The following is a 20023-nucleotide window of genomic DNA, read 5'->3' on the forward strand; positions in this document are numbered from 1 at the left end:
TATAACAACTTTATCTGGTTAGTGGGGAATGTATTTTCTTGATGCGTTACGTATGTGTGACAAATGTAAATATCAAAATAAGTAAGGTAGTTAGAATTTTTATTTAAAAAAAAATCCTCACAATTTCCGCAATTTTCTAAAAAGATCCCCGCTAAGTCCTTAAGTCCCCAACTTGAATTTTTCGTCCCAATTGGGGAAAATTCCTCAATGCTGGCAACACTGTCTAGTGGTCATCAAATGCTTAACATCAAATAACCTACGCTTGTCCAAGTTAATAGGATTGATAATAGACAGGAAATATCCACGAATGAAGAATAGTTCAATTTTGAAATGAACATCGTTGGTGTTTTACTGCATGAACGCATGCAAGCCACGTCACCGTCGTGTTTCAAGTTTAAATTTATACATTTATAATTTTTTGCTTGTTTTGCAGAATTTATTTAAATTTGTATAGGGTTTTGATATTTATCATACAATATAAATTGTAATATAAGTAATGAATTAAAAAACAAATGTTTTAATTTGTAGATGTTTTATTTTATGTATCCGCCTAGTTTATCTCTTTCCAATCTGATGCTCCCCATGCAGGCAATTTGGTTTCATACTCCCATCCAGGGCCCTGTAAATAAAAGATCAGATATATACGTGTTGAAAACATATGTATGTGTTTATTTACTTATGCAATTTAAATGAGTCAATTGAAAGAACGATTTGTGAAAAATGGTAAGGTAAAGCTATCAGCTGATTACAATTTTTTTTAAGTGTACCCGACTCATTTTTGGTCTGTTCCAGAACTGAAAGAATGTAAAACTTTTTGCCACGATAACCGATTTTCCCTTCAAGATATCAAAAAAAAAAAAAAAATACAAAACTTGTAGATTCTTCAAGTTCTGGAACAGAGCATTTGAAAAAATTATTATTGATATTAACCGGTTTTGCTGTGGAATAAGAATATTGAAAACTTTGGATAATTTTTTTTGAGAGAACATCCAGGCATTTTATTCATCTTTTGCGCTATTTGACTCATTTTGAAAATAAACGAAATATATCAAATAAATGAAAACAACTTGTTGCTTATAATTTTGAAAAATTCTGACAGAATGCGAGCATAGCCTCAGGGCTGTATTTATGTAGTTTTACGAAACTGTTATTGGACCATGATGAAAACGAAGATTGTTTATTATGTGAATCAAATTTATTCTGTATTTTTAAGTTAAGTTTTTAAGAACGCCACATTAAATTTGGCAACATAGCATAACTGAGTCATTTGCGTACAATAGAAATCGATCTGGCGGAACTTTTAATATCCTTCATCTTGCAATGAAAAAAACATTTATAAATAAAAGTATCTGTATTTAAGATGCGGTTAAATTATCAAAATACCGAGTATCAGGCTGTTGCTATATGAGAGCTAAATGAAGCCGTGGACCAATATAGACAATGTTCTGACACCGGTGGTAAAACCCATTACGAACTACAAATAGCAAATTTTAGTCAAATCCGTTAGAGAATATAGCTAAAATCACCGAAATACCGTTTTATGGGGACTACATTAAAACTTGGACCGATACAATACCAACAAACCTAGACACAATTGCTGTGTTCCTTAGTGATATCGAAAAAAGTTGCAAAACCAGTACATTCTTGCAGGTTCTAAAACAGACCAAATGTAAAGTATTATGCGCATTTCAAAGCAAAACGTCACGCAGATGTAAAACTTTTTGCCACGATAACCGATTATCATTTTTTTGAGAGAACATCCAGGCATTTTATTCATCTTTTGCGCTATTTGACTCATTTTGAAAATAAACAAAAAATATCAAATAAATGAAAACAACTTGTTGCTTATAATTTTGAAAAATTCTGACAGAATGCGAGCATAGCCTCAGGGCTGTATTTATGTAGTTTTACGAAACTGTTATTGGACCATGATGAAAACGAAGATTGTTTATTATGTGAAACAAATTTATTCTGTATTTTTAAGTTAAGTTTTTAAGGACGCCACATAAAATTTGGCAACATAGCATAACTGAGTCATTTGCGTACAATAGAAATCGATCTGGCGGAACTTTTAATATCCTTCATCTTGCAATGAAAAAAACATTTATAAATAAAAGTATCTGTATTTAAGATGCGGTTAAATTATCAAAATACCGAGTATCAGGCTGTTGCTATATGAGAGCTAAATGAAGCCGTGGACCAATATAGACAATGTTCTGTCACCGGTGGTAAAACCCATTACGAACTACAAATAGTAAATTTTAGTCAAATCCGTTAGAGAATATAGCTAAAATCACCGAAATACCGTTTTATGGGGACAACATTAAAACTTGGACCGATACAATACCAACAAACCTAGACACAATTGCTGTGTTCCTTAGTGATATCGAAAAAAATTGCAAAACCAGTACATTCTTGCAGGTTCTAAAACAGACCAAATGTAAAGTATTGTTACGTTCTTGGATTTTACTTAATCCCGTGTAGACGTTGTTTTATTTCCCAATACAGCTCGTACCAAATAAAACACGGGTTCTTTCGGATTACGATTATTACAATGATTTTATTCACACAACTTTACTTTGCACTTTACTTTACTCGACGGTTTCAATTCGCGATCTGATTCACAACTGACTAACTGCCTTTCCATTTCCCCTATTTATATGAGCCTCGCCTGTCGCTACAGAAGTTTCTAGACGATCTGGTAACGCCTAGATTACGAACAATCTACCAATACAACGAACACATACAAACTTACATTGAGTGAACAATAACAACAACACATACACAGGCGAGGGGGTAACAAAGAAAGAGGAATTAAGCGATCATCAATGATGACGTTTAACAAGAATTGTACGTCAGCAACAAAATAGAAAATGAAAGAGGAAATGGAAGGATGTAGAAAAATCTATACAGTAGTTGTTGTTGTGAAGTTATTCAAATAAACTGCGTAGTAGAAATTTACGTTACAATTCAAATTCTTAAATTAACGGAATTCATCTAAATTAACTTAAATCTAAAGTTATATTCGTAACAGTATTATGCGCATTTCAAAGCAAAACGTCACGCAGATGTAAAACTTTTTGCCACGATAACCGATTATCATTTTTTTTGAGAGAACATCCAGGCATTTTATTCATCTTTTGCGCTATTTGACTCATTTTGAAAATAAACAAAAAATATCAAATAAATGAAAACAACTTGTTGCTTATAATTTTGAAAAATTCTGACAGAATGCGAGCATAGCCTCAGGGCTGTATTTATGTAGTTTTACGAAACTGTTATTGGACCATGATGAAAACGAAGATTGTTTATTATGTGAAACAAATTTATTCTGTATTTTTAAGTTATTTATAAGAACGCCACATTAAATTTGACAACATAGCATCACTGAGTCATTTGCGTGCAACAGAAATCGATCTGGCGGAACTTTTTATATCCTTCATCTTGCAATGAAAAAAAACATTTATAAATAAAAGTATCTGTATTTAAGATGCAGTTAAATTATCAAAATACCGAGTATCAGGCTGTTGCTATATGAGAGCTAAATGAAGCCGTGGACCATTATAGACAATGTTCTGACACCGGTGGTTAAACTCATTACGAACTACAAATAGCAAATTTTAGTCAAATCCGTTAGAGAATGTAGCTAAAATCACCGAAATACCGTTTTATGGGGACTACATAAAAACTTGGACCGATGCAATACCAACAAACCTAGACACAATTGCTGTGTTCCTTAGTGATATCGAAAAAATTGCAAAACCAGTACATTCTTGCAGGTTCTACACACTTGTTATTGTTCTACTACACTTGTTATTGTTTATTTAATAAACAGTTATTTGTGCCGTAACAATAATTTCATTCTGTAAAGTGTAGATACATTGTAGATAAACATTCAAAGCCATGGCAAAATAATATAATGTAATTTTTCAATAATATATCAATAATATATCATATTTAAAAACGGAAATATCATCCTTCCAAAATTACGCAAAACTTGTTTTCTGTGACAAAAAATGCAATATAATTTATGATTTGAAATAAGGAGTAGCACAAGACGAATTGTACGAACTGTATTATTTACGACACACTGACTTTGTCTACTCAATCGTGTGCTAAGTATTTGATTGGCATTGGCACCCATCAACAACCCCCATTTTGATTCATGTCTGTCACTGTCAAAGGCCATGGCATGATCTACTCGACTGTTTACATGGTGTTCTCAAAAAAAAAAACAGTATTTCGACAATGACAGCGAAACATGTCATCAACATAATAGTGTGTCGTTTGTGTACGTGTGCTTAAATTGAGTGTGTGTGTTACACCGACGGTAGAGTAGAGTTTGTGCGTGCGTTGTTATTGTGAAGCAATAAACACATTTAGAAATATAAAATGAAAAATATGAATGAATTCATATTTTTCTTGTAAACTTGCGTATTCTTGTAATTTTGTACAGAAACAGTATTGAAACAGTATGTTTTTTTATTGATATTTTATTAAACTTCTTTTTTAACTGAATTAAAGTAGATTTTTTTTAATTTATACCAGAGGTATACGTTGGACAAATGCTCTGTTCCAGAAACAGCAAGAATCTACTAGTTTTGCAAGTTTGTCGATGATATCTTGTACATTCTTGCAGTTCTGGAACAGAGCAAAAATGTATGGTATTCCACAATAATCAAAATTGGAAATCAAATGGATTTTTTTATTAAGGAACATTATTATTTTTACTAAGAATTCGTAAGCGCAATCGTAAATGCAGGTAGCGTGGGTTTTCCTCCTCATTTTGTGAATCCCCGTTCTCATTGATTATTGTATCATGTTTTTGCTATTGTTTGAAAGAACACATTTGTATGACACTATTCAACATCCTCATTTATTGGTCAATGCGTGTTATGACGATGGGTTTGAGTCTGACCGAGCACATGACGAGACATCGAGCATTTGGTTGGATGTCACGTACTGTTATGCGTTGGATTAAACAGGAAACGTTTTCTCTCCATGGCATAAACAGAGAAATATGTCGCATTTGCAGCCTTTTAATTTGAAATACCCGTCTTCTATACACTATTACACAAATTTGCAACATAAAGTAAAAGATCGCTATTACAGTTTGGATCGTAGAATAGAACAAGTAAAAAAGCTGTAAGTTCGGTCGGGCCGGTCCACCATTTGCAAGGAATTTGGAAATTTTCAAAAAAAGAAAATCCGTTAAAAATTCTGTTAAAATCTTAAAAATACCGAATGTAGCCCTTATATTAGGGTTTATACGACGACGTGGACCTGCAAAGGCAACTTTTATCATAAGCCATTACAATATTCAAATACGAAACTTGAAAAAAATCGGTGAATAATGTCGCTGAAATCACCAAAATATCCAATATGGGGAGGTACCGTTATATGGGGGCTATACGAAGACGTGGACCTGCACAGACAATTTTCTGTCTTAGGTATCCATTACGAACTTCAAATACCAAATTTTTGGTGAATGATGTCTAAAATGTATATTTCGAGGTGTTATTGAATTGTAGTACAGAATTTTGTAGTGGCGAGATTGAATAGATGATGTCGAAATAATATAACGCGGTCAAACCAAAGTTATAGGATGATTACTACTTTAAAATAGCTAAAAAAATCACGAAAAAAGAAAATAATTGCAAAACTTCTAAAATCGGGGAAAAATCGAGAAAAATTTTCAATGGCATCGAATTTTAAAATAATAGTATATTCTATTGACAAACTTCGTAAGGACCTTTAAACATTTGCTGTAAAAAATCGCGAACAAGTTGAAGATTTTTTTTCTTTTTTCAATTTGGCTTATCATATTGAATTCAATGTTTTTTTTTTTGTGAACAAAATAAAGAATTATTTTCACCATATAAAAGAAAGTTATGTTAGATACTACGCTTTTAACTCAAGAACGGCTTGACGGATTTTAGCAATTCATACAAATTTGGAATGGTATCATGACAAAAAAATCGCGTGAAAATATGCCAATAAAAATGTGAATGAAAAAGATATTTTTGGCGTGAATTTTTTTAATTTGACATACTATACTGAAGTGTACATTTTTATTGTTTTGAATTCTAAATGAATAATATTAAAAATAAAATGAGTGCGCAGTACGATGTTAAATGCAATCAGTGAACTATCGAATATAAAGGGAGCAAAATAGAAGATCGAATTGGACATTTAGTAAGAAAAGGATTTCTATTCTTCCAGAAATTCTTCCTAAACTTTCAAGATACTTTAAATCGCTTATCAGGTCATGATATGGGTCATAACCCACGGATAAGGGTACAAACCGATTTAAAGTATATTTTACATTTTAACCATATTTTTCATAACAATTTCAGCAAATGTTGGTAATTTGAGAAGAAACCATCCTTGCAAAAAATGATCATGTTTTGGTATAACCATCATATGATTTAAGCTATTTTCGGGGTCTTGGACCCTTTTTTATATTTTTGGCCCTTATTTGGCATCTTGGTTTCTATAGGGGTAGAAAACCTCTTCGCATATAATTTTCAATTTTCAGATTGGTCTTGACCGCATTCTTCAATTGGTTTGGCTAAAAAATTGCATTCAGGTTACCCTGGAGTAGAGAGCCATCTTACGGATAATTGTCACATAGGCATTTATTTAGGTTTTTTCCCACATTAGTGTACCCGCAAGTCCACTTTTCCGACTGATGTGTGGTCAGAAAAGAAAATTTTGTATTCTATTGAATTTGTAAACCCCAAGAAACTATTGGTTGGGAACGTAGATTTGGGATGTACGTATAAATGGAATAAACTCCGAAATGTTAAATGGGTACTCATTGGGTGGGAAATTGTGGCAGAAACAGGAAAAAATACGAATATTAGAAAGTAGCACGGGACCGAAAATTTGTTTAATTGTGATTAAGTACTATGATGAAAAATATGGACTTTATGGGGTCTCCGACGCATAATTTAAATGACAAAGAATATTTCCCCTCTTACGGTAATAGGTGTAAAAGAACCTTTTACTATTCTGAAATCAATCTGCCCTTAATTATGATGTGGACAAAACAAAATACCACGCAGCGGGGTATTCTAAACGTTGGATCTTTTCAACATTACGAATTGGGCATAGTTTTCACATGGGGCTATAATAGATGTTCTATATCATATAGGTTTTTAACACTCAAATTAAAACATGTGGCTGAAAAATAAGATCAGGCTATTCAAAACATCTAAAACCGAAGGTAGGTGAACATCTACTATAATTTTTGCCATGAATATTTATTTCAATTTAGAAATTTCTATGGAGTCATTATATATAATAAAAATTGTGCCGCTTACATAAGTCAGATTTGTGATTTAACATGCTTTTAAAAATATGAATTAAAGACTTAAAGTACGAGCTGGCAACGCGGACTGCTCCAGCTTGTATAATATAAATTTAGAGTTTATTTGAGAATCCAGTGTGAACATGACAAGTTCTAGTAATTTGTCAAGTCGATATGATGCGAGGAAACTACCATTAGTAGAATACTTGAAATACGTACTTTGAAAACATATCTGCTATTTCGTTAGGTTCACATGATTCTCTACTACTGAATCTCATAATACTGGAAAATTCGCAGACTTTTTGTTTTGAATTAACAGATTTGAAGAAGTTTAAGGATTTTTATGAAGTTTTTTTTTTTTGTTTTTGACTAGGTACTCAATGGAAAAATGAACAAGGTTATATCATTTCCACATTTGCCATTTGACATTCTGTGGAGGGTATATAAATTTCGTCATTCCGTTTGCAACTCCTCGAAACACTCATGGTAGACCCTACAAAGTGTAAATAGGGTAAGTGCGCCTAAGGTCGGCATGTCCCAGTAGTCGGCAGTTTTGAAATTTAAACTTAAATAACTAAGAATAGAATTGACCAAATAATGAAATTATTGCAAAAAAACGTCAACAGTGTTCTTTGCTCTCTTTCTGTAAAAAAAACAATGAGCTCCGATCATTTATTACGAGAGAATAACGCTTTTTGTCAGTGATTGTCTTCCAACGCGTGCGATAGTGCTTGTTTGTAAAGAAACAATTAGTGGTGGTGTCAACTTAATAATCGATTTAAGTAATTTAAATTTAATACTATTGGAATCAGAAATATTTTATTAAAGTAAATAACAGTCTAAAGATCATTTTATAACTTAAAAAATTTACAAATCAAGCATTTTTCTGTTATATTATTTAATGCCGACATTAGGAACAGAAAAAAAGAGATTTGCCAGTAGTCGGCAGGGGATGCCGATTACTAGAAAAATATAATTTTTGACCCATTTCACCAAACTATTAAAAAATTATCCAAAAACTACACAAATAAAAAAAAATCTTTTGTGTCGGCATTCGTTTTTATTTGTGATTTTTGACCAACTTTTCTGAATTAAGTAGGTTTTTTAAATCAGCTATTTGACGTTTTAGATAGCGGTAGCATATTTGAAGAAAGGAAAGAGATCAATTCACAAATTCCAAATATAAGAAAGGTACTTTTTTCTTTTTTATTTAATCTCATTTTTTTATACCCTCCACCATACTATGGAGGGTATATTAATTTTGTCATTCCGTTTGTAACTCCTCGAAATACTCATGTCAGACCCAACAAAGTATATATATTCTTGATCAGCGTAAAATTCTAAGACGATTTAGCCATGTCCGTCTGTCTGTCTGTTGTAATCACGCTATCTTTCGAACAAATTGAGATAGAAGGCTAAAATTTTGCACACATGTATATTTTGCCAGTAGGCAGGTTAAGTTCGTAAATGGGCCATGTAGGTCCAAGTTATCATATAGCCCCCATATAATGGAACTCCCGATATTCGGTATTTTGATGATTTTAGCGACATTATTAACCGGAATTGTTCCAAATTTGGTATTTGAAGTTCGTAATAGATACTGCAGCATAAAACAGAAAATGGGCCATGTAGGTCCACGTCTTCATATAGCCCCCATATACCGTACCCCCCAATATTCGGCATTTTGATGATTTTAGCGACACTATTTACCGGGATTGTTTCAAATTTCGCATGTGAAGTTCGTAATGGATATTTCAGCCCATGCTAGAAAATTGTCTGTGCAGGTCCACGTCTACGTATAGCCCCCATATAACGGTACCTCCCATATTCGGAATTTTGATGATTTTAGCTACATTATAAACAGATTTTTCTTCAAGTTTCGCATGTAAATATAGTAATAACTTATGAAAAAAGTTGCCTATGCAGGTCCACGTCGTCGTATAAGCATTCGGTATTTTTAAGGTTTTAACAGAATTCTTAACGGATATTATTATTGTTTTTTTTTTTTTTTTTTGGAAATTGCCAAAATTGTACCAAATGGTGGAGGGTATTAAAAGTTCGACCCGGCCGAACTTACAGCTTTTTTACTTGTTTTAATTGAAAATCCATGCGTTACTGAAGGTAACCATACTATTCCTGATTTTCTACCTATATTTGGTTTAGAATGATAACTAATAAAACACTATTTGAAAACGAAATTAATTAATTGAACTTTGAATTAGTAATATAGCATTGTTTTATACTATTAGAAATAAAAAATACAAAATAATAATTTTTTACTGAAATACTATATGCCGACTACTGGCAAATAGACATGCCGATCATTGGAAAATGGTGCCGACTACTGGCAAAAAAATACTATTTTAGTAAAATTGCAAATTTTGCCAATTTAATAAAAACAAATTCAATTGTTGTTTATTATTTCGAAAACTAAACAAAATTTGGAATCTGAACAACTTTATTTTTCTGCAATTGAAAGATTTCACTCAGTGCCGACTACTGGTACACTTACCCTATCCTGTATCAGGGTAAAATAAATAGTTTTCAATTTTTGAACAAAAAATACCGGATAGATTAAAGTCACCTAATAAAAAGAATGTCCCAACGTGAAATGATAACAAGTTTTTTCTTGCCTAGAATTGAAGAAATGAATGTGGAAAGCATGTGGTTTAACGAGGCGGCGCCACACGTCATACAGCCAGAGGAACAATTCAATAGCTGCATCAGTTATTTCCCGGTCGTTTTTTTCACGTCTTGGAGACCAGAATTGGGCACCTAGATCTTGCAAGTTAACAACTTGAGATTTTTCTCTTTGGGGTTCTTGGGAGTATATAGTTTAAAAGAGGAAATTGGACGCAACATAAATGAAATACCGTAGCATTTATGCAAAACGGTCATTGAAAATTTCATTTAAAGATCGCTGTTCCAGCAAAGCCGCGCCTGCCATCTGCATACATACATAACCTCATTCTGTCTACTTTACGATATAATAAAGTTTCACGATTGTTTTTTCCTTCACTGATTTATTTAGAATTTAACAATTGCGTTCTAGTTTATGTACATTGTTATTAGCATGGTACAATGAAATCAAAGTAGAGCATTGAAACCAATCGATTTTATTTATACCCTACAACACTATGTGTTGGGGGTATTATAAGTTTGATTGTAACACCTCGAAATATTGGTCCCCGATATAGGAAACTATATATGGATCTTCCTATCTCGCCGAGCTGAGACGACGGACGTCTGTCCGTCTGTCCATGAAATGTTGAGTGATTACAAAATTACTCAACATTTCGCAATTATGGCCCGATCCTCACAAAATAACATGGAGGTGGGGCTAGGGTCAAAATAGAAGCCTATTGTTTTTGGAGATGATCGCATAATATTTAGGGGTTGAAATTGACCAAAAACAGAAAATTTTGTGATTTTGCAGTTGCTCTACAGGTTCTAAATGTAGAGCAATCGATGCGAAATGTATCATGCGGCTAGAGTTTAGGGCTGAGCAGAAGGCTACCATTTTGTTTGGTCGTTGGACAATATTTAGTGGGTAAAATAGACCATAACTTTTATGTAAAAATATAAGAAAATTTCCACTAAGCCGCGTATATTTTTAGTCCTGGTGAAATCACAAATGCACGAAAATGACGTTACATTGACGCTCATATCCAAGATATCGCATATATAGCAAAATATATAATCTCATAGATCAATGAAGGGGATGTTAGTTGGATGGACAAATTTTGACAATTCTTACAAGTTCGGAATGTCCTCTTGCCACAAAAAGTGATAAAATCTAAGAAAATTACGCGAGAAGATGCCAATTAAATATGTTTCACCTTACAAAACCATGTTTTGGGAGTCTCAATTATCGTCTGATTCTCAAGAAATTTTGCATGGGGATAGAGTTAGGGTCAGAATTAAAGCCTACTGTTTTTTAGATGTATCTTGAAATTAAAATTTTCCTGATCTTGCAGTGACCCTACAGGTCACAATTAAAAACCAATCGACAAGGAATTTTGTATGAGGTTAGGGTTTAGGACAGCGCAGAAGTGTAGCATTTTGAACGATCCTTGCATTATATTTAACGGGTAAAATGGGCCACAAAATGGGACCAAGACATAGAATGTAAATATCCCCGGTTGAAAACCAAAGTAACATTTGTGCTGGACAGTATGGCATTATTTCAAATAATCGACTTAAATGTGGTTGGATCTAAGGAGGTTATCCAATATATTATAGTGTTGCAGGGTATCACATGGTCGGCCCGCATTACTATAGCCTTTGCTTACTTATTTTTTCTTAAATTAAATCTTTTGCACACTTTTCGAGAAGTGGTAATGAAGTCACAATCAGAACTATAAACAGCCTGCTAAAAACAGTGCGCTAGCACAGCAGTCCTCAAAAGTTTCGACAAATCAGTCAGTTTTCTTGCAAATAAAAAACGCTACATTAACGCTAATTTTGTTGTTATTATAGGTTAGAAAGACCTTCACGATCTAGTGATACAGTGATACAAAAGAGAGCCTATATTTCAAGCAAGAATGAATAGTATTCACACGAACGCATCATAGTAGAATACACAGTGAATACTGCCATGAATATCATTCAGAACCCATCGTGTCTGAAGAATGAGGGTGCCTGGACAAACCGAAGTGGTTATAGCGCAACCAAAGCACAAAGCTTGTTTTTACTCCGAGGGAAAACTCTTTTACGGAATTTACTCTTCATTCTATTGTTGCATGTGTGGGCGCTCCCAGTCGCACACACATATGTGTCTGTACTAAAAATCTAAAATTCTCTTCTCTGAAATTGCATGCGTATAAGTGTATACACTTTTGGAAATTATGGAAATTTCACTTTTTTGCAACCAAAAAATGCCGTCGAAGCTACAGCTTGGTCGCCAAATAGAATTTCGCAAAGCGCATAAAAATTTAATGGAATTGATTTGTTGTATTGAAAATCGCATGCGCATCATGCGATTCAGAAGATTTTGGTGTAGATCTTTTTTAATAATATACTAAATTCCAAGGCTTTCTTTTTAGCAAGACGTTAGTCAAAATTTTTCAATGAAAATTATAAGAACAAATAGACGGCGACAAAATATCTTTATTATTGAACGAGATTTTTGAAAAACCAGAGACACTTAAATATTCCGTCCCTATTGCTTGAATCCAAATAAATATCGCAGATTTATCGAAATTTAAATGTCTTTTCATAAAATTGCATTAAAATTATATTTTTGTAACACTGGCAGTTTTTCTCCCGTACATATATCAAAGTTAATGACATTTTCTAAGGTGTGTCGTTTGTAACTGCCGCCTTTTCCATATTCTGCCAACGCTACGACTAGTCATTTTGAAATATTCAGAATTCCTCAAATATGCACTCCTGAAGATATATACCATCCATCCTTATATATCTCCATGACTCACAGTTATGTAATTGAAGAAAGTTAGTTCGATTAATTTAAAACTATCCTTGATTATAAAAAAAACTGATTTTCGAAAACACAATACCCTCATTTCCTCCATACATTGGGCCTATGATATTTTAAATAGATTAAAATGCGTTTCAACTGTTAGAGCTAAAAATTTCAATAAATATCCATGGATAACACCTGAGTTAACAAGTTTAAAAAATTCTAATAATAAGCTTTTTCATAAATATAAAATTTTAGGATTATCAATAGACTATACTAATTACTCCGTTGCTAGGTCTAAATACACTTTAGAGTATCGTAGATTGTATCATGGTACAATGATATCAAGGTAGGGCTATGATACCATATGATTTCAATTTTTTCATTTTCTTGGCTTAATATGTCATCTTTATTTGTTTATGTATGCGTTTTCTTTCCAATAACAAAGAATTGTTCAGAAAACATTCAAATTCGGATGTTTTCAAAATGTTTATTTCATCGTATGCATCGACAAAATCTAGAGTTTTTGTAGCGAAATAATCCTTTATAGATATATAGAACCTGGTTTTAAAAAGAAGTGTTGACCTTTCATTCAGTTTTCGCGGTTTTCAATTATTTATTCAAAATAAATGCAACAAGTTGTACGATTTTTTTTATTGTTTTGATACTAATTCTGACATTACAAGCCAAACAGGTAGACCTCTATACTTGCAATTTTTTCAAACTTGGCCTACCTTCTCTTCATTGTACCATGGATTGTATAATCGTTACCTCGACAAAATTAAAAATAATTTGAAATCCAATCCTATTTTTTATGATTTCGTTAACCTAAAACGAAAAGTTTTCTCAAAGCTCTCAGTATTGAAATGTAACAATAAGGAATTTGTCACAGGCACAGATATTGCTGAATGTTTCGCAGATTTTTTTTGCTAAAACTTATTCCAGAACATCCTGCCAAATCAAAGATTCATATCCTTATAAGTTGCCACAGACTGATCAAATTTGTATGTCCTTCTCCTTTAGCCCGGATGACAAACATATTAACACTCCCTTTTACTATTTTGTTTAAATATTCACTTAAATTTGGTCACTTTCCTTTACATAAGTCTGGTAGTCTTACAAATGTGTCAAATTATAGAGGGTGCCATTCCAAAATTGTTCGAAAAATAAATTATTGCAGTAATTTCATTCAAAATTCAATCTATATTGAGTCCATATCAGCATGATTATCGTTGTGGTCTCTCAACCACAACAAATCTTATACAATTTACGTCAACAGTGATAAAATGATTTGTTCAGTGTAATCAAACTGACACAATCTACACTGATTAGTGTAGCTTTTGATGGGGTTATGAACTCATAATATAAAAATTAAATTAGATGGGTTTCTGCACAAACTTATCAAATGGATATCATCTTACTAACAAGATAGATCACAACTAGTTTCGTTTGAAGGGTATCTATCCAAATAGATTAACCTTCCATTGGGTGTTCCTCAAAGAAATCACCTTGGACCGGTTCTATTTCTTGTAATTATCAACGATTTACCTAATTCCATAAATTGCTCGATTCGATTATTCATTTCCCATAATTGTGATAAACAAGCTAATTTACTTCAAAATGATTTACATAGCAATTTTTCAATGGTGCAGGTTAAATTGTATGGATTTAAATTTAAGCAAATGTGCTTCTCCAGATCTTCTTCACTGATATTGCAATATAATATTGACGATCATTTATTATCAACTGTAGATTCATTTGTCGATGTTGGTCTCTTGATGGATTATAAAAAATTATATAATAACAATAGTAAATATAGCAAATGGTGTACTAGGTTTTGTTAAACGGAGAGCCAAAGAATTTTCTGATCCATATATAAGAAAACAGTTATTTACGACTCTTGTTAGACCTATATTAGAAAACGGTTCTGTTGTATGGGATCCTCAATATGCAATATACATAGATGAAATAGAATCCGTGCAAAAACAATTTCTGCTATTTGGCTTACGTTGATTACATTGGAATAGTAATTTTGTTTTGCGTATTATTACATACCGACCTTCACCGCCCGAATTATTCAATGGGCGAATATTTTAGTAAAACGTGTGTTGACTTAAATTCTGTGTATTCTAATGTAGATTTTGGTATGAGTTTAGAAGTTATTAAATCTAGAATAATTTTATTTTTAAACACGTGATACCCTACAACACTATAATGTATTGGAAAACCTCCTTAGGTCCAAACACATTTTAATCGTATATTTGAAATAGTGCCATACTGTCCAGCACAAATGTTACCTTTGTTTTTCAACCGGAGATATTTTCATCATATTTACATTCTATATCTTGCTGATAGGTATCTAGAACAATTTTACACAAAAGTTGTTGTCCATTTTACCCGTTAAATATAATTCAAGGGCCGTCCATTTGAAGACCTAAAGATACATCTTGAAAAACAATAGGCGTTAATTCTGACCCCAACTTTATTCCCATGCAAAATTTCTTGAGAATATGATACTCCCAAAAAATAGTGTTGTAAGGTAAAAAATTTTACCAAAATGAAAATTCAATATTATAACTTAAATATGAAAAATCTCATGCGATAAAAAATGACAAAAAATTAAAAAACATATATTCACTTTTTTATTTTCTGGCAAGAGGACATTTGGAATTTGTAAGGAGTGTCAAAATCCGTCCATTCGTTCTTGAGTTATAAGCGGTCTAACTAACACCCCCTTCATTGATATATGAGATTGTATATATTTTGCTATATATGCGATATCTTGGATATGAGCATCAATGTAACGGACGGAAGTGCCATTTTCGAGCATTTGTGATTTCGCCAGTACTAAAAATATACGCGGCTTAGTGGAAATTTTCGTATTTCACCCTTCGTAGGAAGGTAATATTGTGAATGCCGCAATTTCCTTAACCAATACAAAGATCACTTCCCAACTCTTCTGCTTATTGTGAAGCAGAAAGATTTTTCCTAGGCATCAACAAAGCTGCAGCCGCTCGCTTTATATCGCTGATCATAATGAATGAAAATATGGAATGAAATATATTTTCTTAATTTTTTCTTTGACATTTGTTTCCTTTATTAAAGTATATGAAATGAAAATATTTTCATTGAATATGAATTTTTTGTTGTTGCAAAATAGCGAAATTTAAGACCGCTGTTCTTTTTATAGAAATAAATGCATTTATTGCTTGTTGTTCTAGCTTTACTCTTTGTAACCACAAAAACATTTCTCAGATGATAGATCTGCAGGCATTAACAATTACAATAAGCTTCACAAATATTCAATCCCCGTTGTTCTATCAAAAACTCTTATCATTTGCCTAGGGTTACGACTTTCTCGAAGTCTGTATGATATACAATATGGAGAAGGAAGTCCAACCTTATAAAAGGCAGGTCTGAGTGATTATATTCCCCATCCAATTTTTTAACCTGGAGTTAGAACAGGAAAGTAGAAACATGTTACGACACCAACAATTACCCTTCTTTCGAGTTATGAGAAGTCTTGTCCAATAACCTACCCTGGGAGGAAATTCTAGCCGGTTTGGTGGACTAAGAATTTTACCATTCTTCGGAAAATAGTATAGAGGTCTTATAACAGGAAGAGAAAGTTATAGCAATTTAATGGGCGATCTACAATTTCAACGCTTCAAATCTCCTGGTCCAGATGGCGTTATACCAGCAATGTTATTAAATTAATCTGAGTAAGTGTTGGCTATCTTGCAGGAGATTTTTAAGCTTGTCGTCGTTTGTGCTTTGTGCCTTTATTCCCAAAGCAGAGAAACCTAATCGCACATTACCTAAATACTATAGACCGATTAGCCTATCTTCCTTCTAATAATTACCTTTGTTACGGGATCTGGAAACTCGTTAAAATTTAAATGGTAATATAATAAGTACATAGCGCCAAGTATCTATATATATGTTTATATGTTTTAAGTATATTCACCTTATATTTCCAAGCGTGGAGATACATTATCAGATCTTTTGGCTTAGGATCTCTGTAGCGCACTTTACATTCGTAACAATGCTTGTCCAAGGTAACTTTTTCGGCGTTAAAGGTCGTATCGGGCGATTCGTGATCAGTTTGAGTTGCAACAGTAACCTAAAAGGAACGTGGAATACATGCGAAAACAATTTCAATTAATATGTTGTTGTAAAAATCCTCCAGATGTCAAAGAATGGAGTGAAAGAGCGTGTCAAAACCATACCTTCACATGGTTCATTGATAAATGCACTTCATTTTCGGGTTGATCGGAAGATTGTTGCATATCTCCTAATTTATTTGTTAAATTGTCGACTGCATTACAACAGTTTGTGGCATTTTCGGGATTCATGTCCACGATGCTCGGACTATTCGAGTATATTGGGGAAGTTTCACGTGACATGACATCGTTATCCTCCTCACATAATGGATGATTACCTAAAAAAATATTAGGCTGCTTATCCAAATTATGAACGATCGTCTACTTATCCATACCAACAGGCAACGAGTCTACCTCACAGTCACCTTTATGTGGCTTAAAGAATGACAGTTCCGAATCACCATCGATTCCCAACCAATTTTCAGCATTATGAATATTTATTAAATCACGTACTAATTCTTCATCGGTTTTGCCACCGATATCACCACCACGACCCTTAAGTGGGCCAAATACTTCATGGTTGTATAAGGGATCATTCGCAACTGGATAACCTTAAAGGGAAGAGAAAATAATAAATAAATATATTTATTGAGTCCAATGTTCAAATGCTAAATTTGCAAACAACATTTTATATAGAAATTGCCTAGACTTCTGCATCTTTTGCTTACCTAGATACTGTAAATGGACACGAATTTGATGCATACGACCAGTTAATGGTTTACATAACACTACACTGGATTTGCCATCGTATGATAATTTTTGAAATGTTGTTTTACATTCCTTTCCTTTTGGTGACACCTTGCAGACGCCAATTTTATAACTAACCACTTCAATGGGCTCGTTGCATTCGATTATACCTCTAAGAAAAAATAAAAATAACCAATGAACCTCATACAGAGAAATACATTTTTTATTAAGGCTGTAAAAAATATGTTCAAAGAGAACAAAGCTTTAAGCTTTACTAAAATTATCTCAGGAACGGCTTTCAAAATGAAATGCTCGCAGAAAGTACAACGACATACATCACCGAAATGTTTAAACTTACTCTGGAAAGTTTCCTTCTACTCTGCATATATATTCCTTTTGTACTTGTCTGTTGCGAATTTGGTGTTCTAATAGTCGTGCCTTTTTTGGACTCCTGCCAAATAATAAAAGTCCCGAAGTTAAACGATCTAGGCGGTGTATAGTTCGTAGGTTTTTAAGATTAAATTCCTTGGCCAAAATGAAAACAACTGTGTTATGACGGTACCTTCCGCAAGGATGCACCTATATAAAAATAAATATATTATCCAATCCATTCTTATAAAAGTTTATGTTCTGAAAGGGCGAATTCACTTACTGGTATTGATGCGGGCTTATTCACAACAACAATATCATCGTCCATGTGAACAATTGTAATGGGTTCGCTTGTTACGGGCACTTCATGTCTGCAAACAATAAAGTTATCATATATTTACATTAGATAGATAATCCAAAGGTCAACGATAATCATATCAATTACAATTAAAAATTGCACACAGGTTTCTGATTTTGTATCCGCAATAAAAAGTTATAAAAATATATAATATTTCAAATGCTGTCGTACAAAAATATGTGTCTTGTAATTTATTTTAAATTTACCCAAAATAGAAATGTATTTCTCCGCACAATAACTGGCAGAACTTTTCAAATTTATAGAGAAAGACATGCAAAAATATCTATAATAGTACATTTTTTAATTGACAGAGTTTTATATGATTGAAAGTAGAACAAAACAAGTAGAAAAACTCATAAATTATTATATTCAGAAATGATTTTTAATTTTTTTATCAACACTTTAAAGTAAAAAAATTAACTTTTTTAAAATGTATGCATACTACCCAGTTCGATACTAAAGTATATCTGCTTTATTATATAATACACATCCAATACACAAGTGTGCGTTTATTGTTTGAAAAATAAAACTAAACTATTTTACTATAATTGGAAGAAACGTACATTGCAGGGCGTATATTAAAGCTATTGCCCAGATTTGCCATTGAATTCAAAGAATAAAAAGTTTAGATCATATTTTTGAAAGAAAATCCAGGAATTTCATTCATTTTTCGCGCTATTTAACTAATTTTTAAAATGAGATAAAAAATTAAAGAAATAAAAACAATTTGGCTTTGTTCCAAAACCTGCAAGAATCTACTAGTTTTGCATTTTTTCCGATATCATAAAGGGAAAATCGCTTATCGTAGTAAAAGCATTTACATTCTTGCAGATCTGGAACAGACCATTTGTTGTATATTTCATTGAATACTTCTGATAGGAAGCAGTCCTAGCCACAGAGTTCTATTTCTGTAGTTCTACGAAGCTTTTCTTCCTCCTTAATGTACCATGACAACAACAAATATATATTAAATAAGAGTACCTATGAACAATATTCGCCAATAAATCATTATGTTTAAGCTTGTAATCAATTGGCACTTTCTCATAGTTTACAGTTAAAGTGCCAGATTTAATGCAGCGCTCGTACTCTTCTGCAGGATGGGCTCTAAACTCTCGCGAAAATACATCTAGAATTTTCTCTCCGACCCAGCGGCCCTTTGTAAATGTTGTAAAGGTAAAATAATAGGGATAAACTTTCCGTAAACCTGAAGGATATACAAAAAAATTATGTCAGAAATCAGTGATTTACAAAAGCCAAATATAAACATTACCGTTTTCAATATAATAAGAAGTTTCATGATATCTTTCATCGGTAAAACCTGGCCTTTTTGCCTTCAGAGCCTTTGTTTCAAGTTTGGCCTAAAAATAAAAACGATCGTTATAAGTTTATGTGTTTTATTCAAATAAAGAAATAGGAAGACTTGATAATATTAGTAAAATTGTAACAGACATGAATATGTTCATGATAGGATTGATCCATATATTCCTACTTCTGGTTACCCTAAAATTTGTAACAATTGTTGCAAATTGTGTTACTACTGTTAACACGAAAGATCTGCAAAAGGGGGCGATTTGATAGAAAATTTTTGAAAGTTCTTTTAGCGAGAGATCGCAAATCTTGCTGCACAAATTTCTTCCTGCACTCAATTGCAACTCTTCCTCCTCTCCTTTTCCGGTGATTTATTTTGGACAAGCAGTATAAAATCTTGATTA

At 32.7% G+C, this 20023-nt stretch overlaps 1 protein-coding gene across 1 annotated transcript; it reads right to left on the reverse strand.

The window, feature by feature from the left end:
• Positions 1-407: 407 nt before the first annotated feature.
• Positions 408-19736, reverse strand: LOC131806462 (pseudouridylate synthase RPUSD2-like). Its single transcript, XM_059130552.1, has 9 exons — positions 19582-19736; positions 19293-19515; positions 18237-18324; positions 17943-18163; positions 17566-17756; positions 17233-17448; positions 16964-17175; positions 16702-16857; positions 408-619 (listed from the first exon to the last, which is right to left on the reverse strand). Exons 3-9 carry the CDS (start codon positions 18279-18281, stop codon positions 551-553), a joined length of 1110 nt encoding a protein of 369 aa, XP_058986535.1. The 5' UTR covers positions 18282-18324; positions 19293-19515; positions 19582-19736; the 3' UTR covers positions 408-550.
• Between the last annotated feature and the right edge of the window lie 287 nt (positions 19737-20023).

The sequence above is a fragment of the Musca domestica genome, unplaced genomic scaffold, assembly GCF_030504385.1.
Source record: "Musca domestica strain aabys unplaced genomic scaffold, Musca_domestica.polishedcontigs.V.1.1 11, whole genome shotgun sequence".
In the NCBI taxonomy this organism is placed as follows: domain Eukaryota; kingdom Metazoa; phylum Arthropoda; class Insecta; order Diptera; family Muscidae; genus Musca; species Musca domestica.